General features: G+C 40.4%; 1 protein-coding gene across 1 annotated transcript in view; it reads right to left on the reverse strand.

Annotated features, from left to right (window-relative positions):
* The window catches only part of SLC12A7 (solute carrier family 12 member 7), a 74,550-nt gene that overhangs the window by 13,985 nt on the left and 45,876 nt on the right, over nucleotides 1–14,689 (reverse strand). Inside the window, 5 exon segments of the mRNA XM_075747036.1 lie at nucleotides 2,025–2,123; nucleotides 6,141–6,259; nucleotides 9,991–10,165; nucleotides 12,673–12,730; nucleotides 13,397–13,495. Of these exon segments, the coding sequence (XP_075603151.1) occupies nucleotides 2,025–2,123; nucleotides 6,141–6,259; nucleotides 9,991–10,165; nucleotides 12,673–12,730; nucleotides 13,397–13,495 (550 nt within the window).

Below are 14,689 nucleotides of genomic sequence, written 5' to 3' on the forward strand. Positions count from 1 at the left end.
GATTAGTTTTTATTGAATTTGACTCATCAATTATATTCTCCACTTCCATTGTGGCCTGTCTCTTAGGTGAAAACACAAGGCAGTAGAAGAGACTACAGAAAACAAGCTCTCAAAGGCTATAAAGAAAGAATGACTGTGAGTTGAAAAAGTTACAGAAGCATTTCCAGATTAAAGTTTATACGCCTGGTTTGCCCACGCTATTATTTAAGATAGATGTAAGTCAGCTCAGAACTGGACAGTTTGGTGAATACCTGTAGTCACATACGACACCCCAGATTTCTTTTCACCTGATTTCCAAATTAGAGCTAGCTTTCACTGTATTGACAAAGAGTGTCGGCAGACTCAACTTCTGTTTGGTACCTTTAGTAGTTTGTCTAAAAGAACCAACAGCTGCTCCTTCATGCTTGATTTTAGCCAACCTAACCGTCTACTTTCGCTGAAAAAAAAATAAAATCCCATCCCAATTCTGGCCAAGCATTCCGACACCTGCTTTGGCTAGAAGTGATTATGTAGTCACACAGTGAGTCAGTTGGCTCACGAATCTCTCGGGGGAAAAAAAAGAATTGGTGCCAAATGGTTACAAACTCTTGCTACTGCTGTGTCGGAACCCTTTGCTTTTTCTTCCTCACCGTGGCCCATCCTGTACCATCTTGCTACCCTCCATCTTCCCCACCTGCCTTAGCTTTTAAGCTACTTTGTACCTCCTCCTAGATGTCTTCCACAATCAGATTATTCAGGGGAGGTGGAACAAAAAACAAAACAAAAAGACAGCGATCCCCCATTTTCCTTCTTGATGTTACAAATACTACTAGGTGTTTGCAGTTATAGACTGGGAGTCAGGCACTGATGCATTTGGAGAATTAGGTGCCAAGCTGGCAAGTGCCTACTAAACATATTCAAAAAGATTTTTTCAGGGCTAAAACCATGACTCACTCAGTTCTTTAAAAGGAAAATTAATAAGCAACATCTTACATATAAAGGCTCTAGTCATCAAGGCATTTCAGCACTAAAATTTCTCAATAGAATTGCTGTTAATTAAATAAATGTACGTATTTTTTTAACATTCATTAAAAAAAAAAAATCAAGAAGTTTCCCAGTCTTCGTTTGAAATGTTTGAATGCTAAAGCTCTTATTCCATAGGGTCACAAATGATACTACCAGGCAAAGACTGAACAGTATCAAAAGTGACTGCAGAGCTCTGGGCAGGGGTGGTGGTGGGGCAGTAGTCAAGAGCATGGGGGGGGGGGGAGGGGGAGGGCAGGGCAGAGCCCAGCTGGTTTTCTCCTCAGTGCTGCTCTTGAGGGGAAAGGCAATTGGAAGGCAACTAAAAGCAGGCAGAGACCTGACATGCACTCTGGACGTTCCCAAAATGCACCAAAAGACATGTGGAGGCACTCAGGTTTCAGTGAAAGACACTTGGGAGAGTCCCTGGCTCCACATAAAGCAATAGAAGCACCTCAAACAAAGCAGGCAAGACACAGAGGCATCGTTGCCCAAACCTAATGCTAACCCTAAGACACCCATAGTGGTGTACCAGTAAGTTCTGCTATGCATCATGACCTTCAGAATGCCTTTTGGTGTACTTCAGGCATATCTGGGAGCTGTCTCAAGTGCACCAGCAGCATATCAATGGCTTTCTGTGCTCCCCATTGCTCTCAGAGTGTTTCAGAGGTAAACCAGGGATTTTGAATGACGTTTTATGCACACCAGGCTCTGCCTATATATGAAAGACAAATTATTTTTTTTCCACCTTCATTCTTACATACTCAGATGTCTTGGTTATAGGCAATATTAAATATCATCCTGTATCCCATTCCCAAACCACGTTAACCACGTTTTCATGATCACAAGTATTACTAGCCCTATTCCAAACATATAAAACAAATGTTGAGTTAGAGCATTCCTGTGTATGAATCATCTTTAACTTAAAGTCAGAAAGAAGATTGTTTTATTATTGCAAGAAAATAAACAATTCAGGGCTGCTTAATTACTTTTAACTCTCTGAATGAAGGAATATTCCCTACCAATGGTAATACTTGAAACGAGGTCTCCAGTTGGGAGTCCGTAAAAGCGTCTGAACTGCACAAGCCAGATTTACAAACATATAGCACATAAGGAAAAACCTGTTAAAAAGAAAAAGAAAAAGAGCATTTTCCAACAGGAAATTAACTAGACAGATTTGCATTAAAAGGCTGAACACAATCCAAAAAAGGGTAGGAACCTGTACACTGTATTCACAGTGGTCAGTATAACACAAGACAGATTAAGATAAAATTAATACTTGTAGAATATTAGGCCTCAAAAACATGGTATTAGCATAATATAGAGCCTCAAACAAAGATTTCAGAGAAAACATAGCAAACAAATGGCAATCATGATGTACTGGTTTTGACTGGGATGGAGTTAATTTTCTTCATAATTGCTCACATGGTGCCATGTTCTGGATTTGTAACCCAAACAGTGTTGATAACACAGAATGGCAGGGGTTGGAAGGGACCTCTGGAGATGATCTAGTCCAACATCCTGCCAAGCGGATCACCTACAGCAGGTTGGCATGGGATTACGTCCAGGCAGGTTTTGAATACCTCCAGAGAAGGAGACTCCACAACCTCTCTGGGCAGCCTGTGCCAGTGCTCTGCCAACCTCAGAGTGAAGGAGTTTTTCCTCATCTTGAGACTGAACTTCCTGTTCCAGTTTGTGCCCACTGCCCCATGTCCTGTCACTGGTCACCCCACTTAAAAAAGACTCTGGCCCCATCCTCTTGACACCCACCCTTTAGATATTTATAAGCATTGATGAGATCTCCTCTCAGTCTACTCTTCTCCAGGCTAAACGGACCCAGCTCTCTCAGCCTTTCCTCATACAAGAGATGCTCCAGCCCCCTAAACACATCTTCATAACCCTCCGCTGGACTCTCTCCAGTGGTTCCTTGTCTTTCTTGAACTGGGGAGCCCAGCACTGGACACAGAACTCCAGATGTGGCCTCACCAGGGCAGAGGAGAGGGGGAGGATAACCTCCCTCAACCTGCTCAGCAGGTCAATCCCTAACCTGCATCAGTGCATGGGGTTTATTCCTCCCTAGGTGCAGGACCCTACAATTGCGCTTGTTGAATTTCATTTGGTTCCTCTCTGCCCAACACTCTAGCCTGTCCAGGTCCTGCTGAATGGCAGCACACCCTTCTGGTGTATCGGACACTCCTCCCAGTTTAGTATCATAAACAAACTTGCTGAGGGTACACTCTGTCCAGATAATTGATGAACTGAAGCTTGCCTATGAGGGTGTTATGGGAGACATGTCAATAGCCTTACTAAAGTCAGGGTAGACAACATCTACTGCTCTCCCCACATCCACCCAGCCAGTCACGCCATCCTAGAAGGTTATTGAATAGTCAGGCATCATCTCCCCTTGGTGAATCCATGTTGACCACTCCCAATAACCTCCTTTTCCTCCACATGCTTAGAGACGACTCTCAGAATGAGCCGTTCCACCACCTTTCCAGGGATGGTGGTGAGGATGACTGGTCTGTAGTTTCCTGGGTCCTTCTTCTTGCCCTTTTTGAGACTGGAGTGACATCGGCTTTCCTCCAGTCCTCAGGCGCCTCTCCTGTTCTCCATAACCTTTCAAAGATGATGGAGAGTGGCTTCACTATAACATCTGCCAGGTCCCTGAGCACTCATGGGTGCATCCCATCAGGGCCCATGGAATTGTGGACATCACGTTTGTCTCAATGTTCTCTAACCCTATCCTCCTCAACCAAGGGAAGGTCTTCCTTTCTCCAGATTTTCTCTCCTACCTCCAGGGTCTGTGATTCCTGAGGGCCAGCCTTAGCAGTACAGACTGAAGCAAAGGTGACACTCAGTAACTCCGCCTTCTCTGTATCCTCCGTCACCACGGCACCCACCTCATTCAGCAGTGGGCCCACATTTTCCATAGTCTTTCTTTTGCTGCTGATGTACTTGGAAAAGCCCTTCTTGTTGTCCTTGACATCCCTTGCCAGGTTTAATTCCAAGTGGCCCTTAGCCTTCCTCGTTGCATCCCTACCTACTCTGGCTACATTCCTATATTCCTCCCAAGTGGCCAGTCCCTTTTTCCACATACTGTAAACTTCCTTCTTCCATTTGAGTCTTTACAGGTGCTCCTTGCTCATCCATGCAGGTCTCCAGCCTCCTTTGCTTGATTTCTTACTCATAGGGATGCATCGATCTTGAGTTTGGAGGAAATGCTGCTTCAATATTGACCAGCTCTCTTGGACCTCCCTATCTTCTAGAGCCCTAAACCCCATGGGATTCTCCCAAGCGGGTCTTTGATGAGGCCAAAGTTAACTCTCCTGAAGTCTAGGGCTGTAATCCCACTTATTGCCCTGCCCAATCCCTGCAGGGTCCTGAACTCCACCATCTCATGGTCACCACAGCCAGGGCTGCTCTCCATCTTCACATCCCCAACCAATCTTTCTTTGTTTGTTAATACAAGGTCCAGCAGCACAGCACCCCCCTCCTAGTTGGCTCCTCCACCACCTGTGTCAAAAAGTTATCATCAATGCTCTGCAGGAACCTCCTGGACTGTGCATGCCTGGCTGTGTGGCCTTTCCAGCAAATATCAGGGCGGCTGAAGTCCCCCATGAGAACCAGGGTCCACAATCGTGAGGCTACTTCCAGCTATCTGTAGAAGGCCTTATGGACTTCCTCTTCCTCATCAGGTGGCCTGTTACCAGAGAGGTAATAGAGAATGCAGGTTTCCCTGGAGGGGTGCAAGAGGATCCACCACAGCCACGCACACCCTTGAGGTGGTTGGCTTTCTGGTTCTGTCTTGGGAGGCAGCTAAGGAACATTTGTTGCTGCTCTGGTTGACCTGGCTTATTCCCCAGTTGGATGTGATGGCATGAGTGTTGCCACTTTGGACTCCATCCCCTGAAGTCCTTCAGTTTAAAGCCCACCTCACCAAGTTGGCCAGCCTGCTGCCAAAGATTCCCTTGCCTTTTCTAGACAGGTGGATCCCATCCCTCTCTTAACAGGTTGTAGACATCAAAAAATGTCCCATTGTCATAAAAGCCAAAATCCTCATGATGGCACCAGCTATGCAGCCAGTTGCTATGCCTTATACATCTATTTCTGGCTGCCCCATTCCTCCAACTATTAGAATGGAGGAAGAGAGAACTTGGGCACCAGTGTTTTTCACCTGCACCCCCAGGGCTTTTATAGTCTTCCTTGATTCTGCCCAGGTTCCAGCTTGCAGTGTCATTCATGCCCCCACGAAAGAGTAACAGGGGATAGTAGTCTGTGCTCTTGACAAGTTGTGGCACCCTCTCACAGGGATGTTTTAGCTGTTGCTGAGCAGCTTACACCCAGCATCAAGGCATTCTCTGTTTTTCTTGCTGCTCTGCCAGCAAATAGTCTTAGAGAGGATACACAGTTGACCACAGGGATATTCAATACTGTATGACATCATGTTCATCAGTAAGAGGCTCAGCGAAAGGAGAAAGAAGGGGGTACATTTGGACTTACTGTTGTTTGTTTTCCCAAGTGACAGTTACACATGGTGAAGTACTGCTTTCCTGGAAATGGCTGAACACCTGCCCCTCAATAGCGAATGGATTCTTTATTTTGCTTTGCTTGCGTATGGAGCTTCTGCTTTCCCTATTAAACTGTCTTTATCTAACCCACGAGTTTTCTCACTTCTACCTTCCTGATTCTCTCCCCCATCGCACTGGAGTGGGAGTGAGTGAGCAGATGTGTGGGGCTGAGCTGCGTACCAGGGTCAACCACAGAACATGGGATAAACTTCCAAGATAAAAGTCAGTAAAATAAATTTGGTTCATTCCCTAAAACAATTTAATGTTTTCTCTGTCTCTATTAGATGCACTTGAGCTAAAATAGCAAGAATTTTTATTTTAAAATCGAAGTTTTTAAATTTTACTAGCATTGAAGAACTTTGTCATGGAAAAAGTTTTTTGTGCCTAGAAATTAGTTCCAGCCAAAACATTTTGTTGTTTCATGTTACCTACAGGATCAAATAGGAATATAACTAGTTAGAAGACAAAGTCCAGCATGTATTATTTCAAAAAGAAAAAATCATTACCTAGTTAATTTAAAAATAAAATACTATTTAACTGAAGAACACAAAACACCACATTCATACTTACATTGAAAGAATTGGTGCTACACTATCCAATGAGGCTATCAAAATTCCTATTTCACAAATACCAGCAGTGAGGAGCAGAGCCCAAGTTGGTTCTCCATTTGCTTTTCCATGACCAAATACCTAGTTCAATTCAAGTAAAAAAGCTGTTCATCATACAGTTATGAAATATGGCACAGATTGTGAGCTAACTCTAGTAGTCATTAGTTACAAAGGAAAATGAAGCAATCTATACTACAAAGAGCCACAAACAAAATTGCAAAAACACCCATTTCCAACATGAAAAATGTTTACTAAAATACGCAATGACTACATAACATTAAAGTAGAAATAATCTTAAGTAATTTAAAATCCACATACATCAGAGCTTTATGCTTAGTCTATTAAAAACTAATATAGTTGAGGGCAGTATTTTTTATAACACACAAAACAGGCATCAACTCACTACTTAGGAACATAGATATTGATCTTTAAAGAGGACTTCAGCAAGCCTATGATCCTGCACAGAGGCCTACGAAAAATCATTTTGCAAGTGGTAATTTCCCTGGGGAGAATTCTATCCAGCTGTACTGGTGATAGATGGCAAAATGCCTCACCTGAAGTTCCAGCTGTATTTAGTCTCCCTCATATTCCTCCATACAGTTATAAAGAACTAAACCCTCACTCCCATTTCCCATAACTGCCTCCTTTCCAAATGTCTAGGTTCTTCGCCTCACTCATTCTCCACGCTGCCTTCTTCCCTTAGTTTCCTGTCATCCAGCAATCTCCTTTCCTTACATTAAAATGTCATTTTTTCTGCTCATGTTTCAAGTCTTTTGGGTTTTTTTTGTCTTAAATATGTCATACTCTTGCCCCTATATTAATCTTCTTGCATTCATTACCTCGATTGTCCATGTAGTAGCTGTATTACTGCAAAACTGCAAGCACTTTTCAAGTCTCAAAGCCCTCTTCAGACATCCTGCTTCTCCTGGATTCCCTTTCCTTCCCTTTCCCTCACTTCCCAAAGCACATAATTTTTCTCCTTCTGATTCTTCACGCCTTTCAAATGTAACCCTGATAAGATGGAATTGTACTGTCACCCTCTCACCAAGTACCAAATTTTTACTTCAGACAAAAGTGAAATTTTTTATTTGTCTCCCTCAATACAACTCCACATTTACAATTTAATGTATTACAACCCCTTCACACTCACAAGTCAAACTATCTTCTGTCCCCCACCCCAGCATACTTAGTGCATTTACTTCCAGTTATAGATAAAGGTCTTGCAAGTCAGGCAACATGCCACTGCCCTCAACTGTAAAATAAAGCAGCAGCATATTTGATATTCTGGCACATCCTCATCATCTTTCTCCACCCCTGGTAGAAAAGATACTGCTAAACCAAGGGAATGATGATATAACTTTCTCAATGAACAAGTTGCCAACACTGCAGATGCACAGCAGCTCAAGCCAGTAGAATCCAAGACATAGCAGTTGCATTTCCTCCTAGCAGAAGCACTGCTGCAAGTGCTACTGGCAGAACATTCAGGCACCAGAGGGGCTGCAGAAGCAGCAGCTGATGTCTTTTTAACTTGTTTGCTTCTTGATTCGTTAACCCTTCTGGCTCCTGCTCCCAGTAGCAATACAAGTGTATATTTCCAGTGACCATTCTCCCCTCCAGCCCAAGAGAAGAGTAGGACATAAGAGAAATTTCAAGGATATAGCCCTATGGAGACTAGGCACTAGCAGACAGACCAGGGAAGCAGCAGACTGGAACCAAGTGATTAAAGACTCTGAAAGAAAAAAAGTTGGCAACAGCAGAATGATCTGCCTTTAAAGAAAATTAAAAAAAAAAAAAATTAAAAAAACCCCACAGCACACAAAGACAACCCACCCCCCTAAAGCCACTATCACTACCTCTTCCATTTTGCTTTGCTTCCGAGCTTTTCCAACCATCTCCTCTAAACCATCCCCTGTACAGTCCTTCCCCCTCTTCACTCAAATCCTTTCTTATTTTCCCATTCCCACATAATCTGTACATCTGCCTCCTCCTCAGATGTTCCGCCCCACACACTCCACTCAAATTCTCCAGCTAACCCATCATTCATAATAGTCCTAGGCACAACCTAGCTTAGGAAGTCAAGCTCCTCAAGGCACATGATGTGTTGACTCATTGTAGGCTTTCCCCGAACTCAGAAACCAAACCAAGCTGTTGCTGTTCTATACCTAGCCCTCACTGAAGATAGATTATAGATATCTCTGAACAGAGTCTTAAGTTATGCACCAAGAGTAATAGTCCATTTTTAACATACTATGCTGACCTCAGATGTAGGACAGTGACCTAGAGCACACATCTGATCAAGACTCCAGAGGTAAGCATGGGTAAAGTACTCAAACTTACTGCATCCAGCTCTGGGGTCCCCAGTACAAGAAAGACATGGACCTGTTGGAGCAGGTCCAGAAGAGGGCCACGAAGATGATCAGAGGGCTGGAGCACCTCTCCTATGACGACAGGCTAAGAGACTTGGGATTGTTCAGCCTGGAGAAGAGAAGGCTCCAGGGCAGACCTAATTGCAGCCTTCCAGTACCTAAAGCGGGACTACAGGAAAGATGGTGAGGGACTGTTTATCACGGAATTTAGTGATAGGACAAGGGGTAATGGCCTTAAGCTGAAGGAGGGTAGATTCAGATTAGATGTTAGGAAGAAATTCTTCCCTGTGAGGGTGGTGAGGCACTGCAACAGGTTGCCCAGAGAGACTGTGGAGGTCCCATCCCTGGAAGTGTTTAAGGCCAGGCTGGATGAGGCTTTGGGCAACCTGGTCTAGTGGAGGGTGTCCCTGCCCATGGTAGGGGGGCTGGAACTAGATGATCTTTGAGGTCCCTTCCAACCCAAACCACTCTATTATAAGTTTGGTCACATAACTTAGGTATCAATAATTGTAAAAACTTCCCAAAGAGATATATAAAAACAAACAAGTGCTCCAAATCATCGTCAGGAGTCTCTCCATACATAACAGCCTATTCTAAATTCAGTCCTGTACTATCTGCAATTTCTTTATGTGCTAAATTTGACAACTGTCCCCTAACTCTGTTTCCAAACATTCATAGTTACTCAGACATAATCCTGTTTTTTCATACTTGAACCTGTTCTTGGTAGGTTATCGTTATGTTGTGCAACTGTTGGCTATTCCTGGCAATTTCAGGTAAGCTTTCAAACTCCAAAATTCACTACAGAAATCACAATCTTTTGCAATGTTATTTATTTTTAACTCAGGTCTAGTTGTCTAGTTGCAGATGCAGCCCAGCAATTGTGTTAAGTATCTTCCAGCAAGAGTCCTCTTATCTTTTTGCCAACTCCCTTACTTCGAGAAAAATGTGATTTATTTATTTTTAAAACATGCACAGAGATGTCAGAACAATCTTAATGTTTGGAGTCATGGGACAGAATTCTATTGTTACTTCTTTGTTGACTTCATTTAGCTTACAAAAATGAATAAAAATTAGAATTGTATCACTATGATATGAGAAGTATCATAGTGAGATTGTCAAGTCTGTTCACAAATACACAACCTAGAGTCAAGAAGTTCAGTTGTTAGTTGCTTCTTAGTTCATTTATTTCCATTTATAGAGGACTAATATTCTCAGTTTTGAACCAATAACTTTTATGTGTAAGAACAAAAATAATTTAATTGCATTGCACAGAAATATCGAAGTTCAAACTTTGTCCTACACTAGCTTGATGTATTATTGCACACAATTAAGAGCTGAGCTCCAAATCTTTTCCTCACAATTCCACAGGAATAGCAGAAATAATGCCTCATTTTTTTGTCAAAAATAAGCCATATTTGAAGTACAGTAAAGAAAAAAAAATCTCACTTGAATAAATGGTACAATGCCATCTCTTGCAATGGCCTGCAATAGACGGGGTGCACCAGTGAGACTCTGGAGACCAGCACCACATGTTGAAAAGAATGAACCAATCACAATAACCCATGGAGAAGGCCAGGCCAGTGTACCAACGACTAGATTTTGATTAACTGCTTCTCCAAACCTTAGGGAAGGGGAGGAAGAAAAAAAAAAAATAGAGAAAAAAATCAGTAAGCATTAAAATAACTTTTACTGTAGCTTCAACACTGACATTTCAATCTTTTTGGACAACATCACTTTTCAACAATAAACACCATGTCACAGCAGGCACTACAGGATTTCCCAACCAACCAATTTCTCTTTATTCTGCTGTTTTAAGCAAAATGTATTATAATTGATTCATTGTAAGTGCTGCCTCTAAGCAGACATGCAGCAATTATCACGTATCTTGGCAAACTTTACAAAATTAACAGCAATAGCAAAAGTATTTACATATGCATCCTTTAGATCCTTGTGACTGCTAGAAACTAGATTGCAGAAGTCTGTTCTACAAGTAATACAGGTATACCCTGGGGCAGAAAAAGGAGATTCACAAAACAAAGCATTAACCTTTCCTTTTAATAGTGTGACACTGACATATGGACAAGCAAATGGAGAAACTACTAGACACAATCATCTCAAGTTATCCACATCACATGCCTTCTGGCTGTTGTGCTACCTGATAGGATTTTTAAATGACTATGGAAAACAAGTGGGTAGAAGTCAGGAAGAGGTGCTTTTATTACAGTCCTGAGTGTCCCATCCAATGCCACTGCTTTTTTTTTTTTTTTTTTAAAAAGGTAATTAACTTTATGCTAATTTACGGACATCTTGGGTAAACTACAAAAAGGTTCTTTCCTCCCACCCCCCCAAACTGATGTTTTCTTTTAAAAGCAAGCAAATTTCTTGTAGTTCATCTCAGTTTTGCTAGTAAGTCTTAAGACTGATTTGGGCTGCTATCTACACTGTGATAGCATAATTATTTTTTTTTTCCAATGTTTGCATGTTTTTTCAAAATAAACACCAGAGAAAAGGCTACAGACAAAGAAAAATTAAATGCTTTATGTCTTTTCAGACCTGCTATTTAACAGGGTCAAGAAACACAGTAATCAGGTTAGTATAAGCCAGTGTTCAAATTATTGCATATGCCCAAGCTTGGATGCACAGCTACATAGTATTTCCAGCAGATGGAAAAAGGGGAAACCACACTCTCTAAAAATATAGGAGAAAAAACATATTATGCTTCTATGACAACATTTATACAGCTGCACATTCATTCTTAATTCAAATTCTAATGCCTGTGTTTTAATTAAACATGGGGTAGGAACAACTTGAAAAGATGGAAGACAAGCACTGAAAGATGTACAAGCTACTTTTTCCCATGGCAGATGTGACAATCCCTAATGGCAAAAACACCCCCACAACCAAAAAAACAGTCTTTAAACCAGATGAAAATCTATACATTTTCCTGCTACACTGGATTTCAGCCAAATAAGAACCGGCAGCAGCGTAAAGGAAAGAACATGGATTCAACATTCTTGCTACAATGCATCCCTGCTCTAGTGACAGATTGCCTGCACTCACAGCTTGCAAGATTCCTTCCCCATAAGTTTCAAACATGTTACTTCTAAAAATGTGAGTTTATAGATATTGGCTTTGCATTAGTTTATAATTCAGAATTCATTTACTATTTATTAAGCATCAGCTTGATTTGGTTTGTGCATTTACTTTGAAGAAAAAGAAATCATAGATTCTCACTAATGCAGCAATACCATTTTAAAATAAAAATGATCCCCTGATGCTTCTTGTATTAGCTTTGATTAGAATCCAGCTTTTAACTTGATTTTCCTTTCAGACTAAAAGTTTGTGTTTTGAACTAAGTTGTCTCAGCATCAACTTCCAAACAACACCCCAATGCCACTGCTTCATCATCAAAAGCAAACTTGGGCCTTAGTAAGAAAGAGAACCAGACACCAGCAAGGAAACAAATGTGAAACCTGCCAACAGATTCGTCTTAAGTCAACTCAACTTTTCTTAAGGGAGAAATTTATCAAAATCTGGAGATTCTGTTCATGCTTATTTCCATGACATTTATTCCCTTCATGTTTCGTATTGTGTCTCAAATATCCTCAGGCAATTACATGGGTGAAAACTGACACGACCTCTGATTTACAACTGATATTTTAAAACAAAAATAGTCCTACATCCAGTGGAAATTATAGGGCTGACGGTGCATTGCAGTCTTTCTCATGAGCTCTCCTTGTGAGGTAACTGTCAAAAAAATCTTTTTGTCTCTGTTCTTCAGCAGCATATTACTTCTCCCAAAGTAATATCACTCCCCTTACCCTCACCCATCAGATCCACAAATAATAACTATGATTTTCTTTCTCAAGAAGATTTTAATAGGGACTGTTCCATGTCGAACATTTATCTTCTATTCTGCTTCTACTCCCTGAAGGGATACAGCCTGATAACCTGACCAGTTTTTGCAGCCATCTCAGTTTAACAGATAGACTTTCACGCCAGTTTTAACCTAAGCAAAAGAAAAATGTATCACGTAGATATTCCCCAAAAGAGCCATTAATAAGTCCTATTAACATAACCCATAATCATACATACTCCCTGTAAAATTAGAAGTTGAATCCGACTTACTTATCTCTTAATATCACACCCTCTATACAGGCACCAAACAACACTATACAGGAGAGATCTATTACTGAGACTGAAGGAAGATTACACTACAGAGAGAAAATCTACCATTTTTCATCTAGGAATGAAATGAAAGTGTCCATGATAACAAAGTGGGTGAGGGGTTTTGTTGTTTTGTTTGTTCTGGTTGCTTTGTGGTCAGTTTTTTAATTCTTCCCTACTACACCTTTTAGTTTACATTCTGTATGACTGCATTTGACACACTGTTAATCTGTGAAGTATTAGAAGTAGCAATTCATACATCACGCAACAGAACAGATATTTTCTCATACAAATAAGCATTTGTGTCTTCTAGGTATTGAAAGACTAACAATTTCTACTGCTGGTAGTTTTCATTGGTTATACTGAGTATAACAACAAAGCAATCTACCAACTGAACCATGATGCTAAAAACCTCTGCATCACTTAACTAAAAACATCAGTTGTATCTTGGAATTTGAAGCACTAGTTAGAATACAGTAAATATATGCAAATATTTATATATATATATATGATTAAAATTTGAGATATTTTAACAATATTTATATTGTAAACAAATTATTTCTTTTCCATTTAGATTTAATTCATTTTATACTCAGGCAACTCTAATGACTTTTCAATGAAAAAACTATATTGTTACACCTACAGAATGCACACTAGGAAAAAAAAGTCACAGCATAAAGGATACAGATAAAAGACGTAGTTGAAATAGCCAAAATTGTTCCAGTAGGAATAGATTTCTGAGCATCCTTAAGATCTCCAGATCTGTTTGAACCTGCCATAATACCTTAAAAAAAGAGACCAAATGTGTATGTCAAAAATAATTAATACCAACTCTGTGTAAATAACTAATAGAATAGGAACATTTAACTTTAAGCCTGATTTAACACATCACTACCAATAGAGCAGGCTACAGAAATATATTATAATCCTGCACAAATCCTCAATTTATACCTTCATTTCATTCAGAAATTTGTGTTACCATCCATTGTTGACTGAACAAATTCCAGAAAGCTCAGGAAAGATAAAAAAAATGAAAAAATATTTTTCAACTTCAGAATTGTGGGGAAATGTACAGGAGTAGCAAAACGTTGGGGACGGATGTTATAAACTAATGGTTATTTAGGAAATTTAGCCAGTGTGACCAAATGTACTAACTTTCTACTAAACAGACCATACATAATAAGATATGCAAGCAAATCAATAAACTAAATAATAAAAATATAGAAACAAAAAAGAAAGGAGCAGGCAGAAAGTACAAGAATGGTTAGGAAGCCACATGTGCACATCCCTGTTTGACTCTAACAAGAGAACAAAAATATTTTCTAGCACATACTGTGACAGGAGGGGAAAAAAAAAATCATACAAAACCTGACAAATTCTGCCATCTTCCCTAGAATTGCCCTGACCACAGTTGGAGGCAAAAACATAGAAGCAAATGTCAAGACGTTCCAGTGCAAAAGCAGTGTCAAACTCAATGCAGTGAAACCTTAACCACAGGCTCAGATATGATGAGAGGGCCTGCAGAAATGGGAACAGTACGGGACAAGAATATGAAGGGACACCTCTGCCTAGTATTCTAGTAGCAAAAACTGCTGCAACTTCATTTTAGAGTTCTGTTTTGTTACTTGATATTAGAATTGCTTGCACTGGGACTTTTGAAGAAAAATGCCTCTCATTATTTCAGTCAAATGTAATCTGAGGAAAGTGATATACAACTGATCTAACCTTCAAGCTCGACAGAAAAATTTCTACTAGTTACAGTTGCAAAAAATATTGGACATTTAAACAAATCACAGGCAGTTCACAGCTTGAATATCTGAAACAATCATCTTAATATTCAACTGTTGTCTCACGCATATAAAGATTAAAATATTTTAAAGGCATGCATCTTCTTTTGAATAAGCATTTAGTAACAAACAGAGCTTTTGTTTTCTTTCCAGACATAGAAAATAGCAGGTAAACTGTTTCCTTAAATAAC

This window comes from Balearica regulorum, chromosome 2 (assembly GCF_011004875.1).
Source record: "Balearica regulorum gibbericeps isolate bBalReg1 chromosome 2, bBalReg1.pri, whole genome shotgun sequence".
Lineage (NCBI taxonomy): Eukaryota > Metazoa > Chordata > Aves > Gruiformes > Gruidae > Balearica > Balearica regulorum.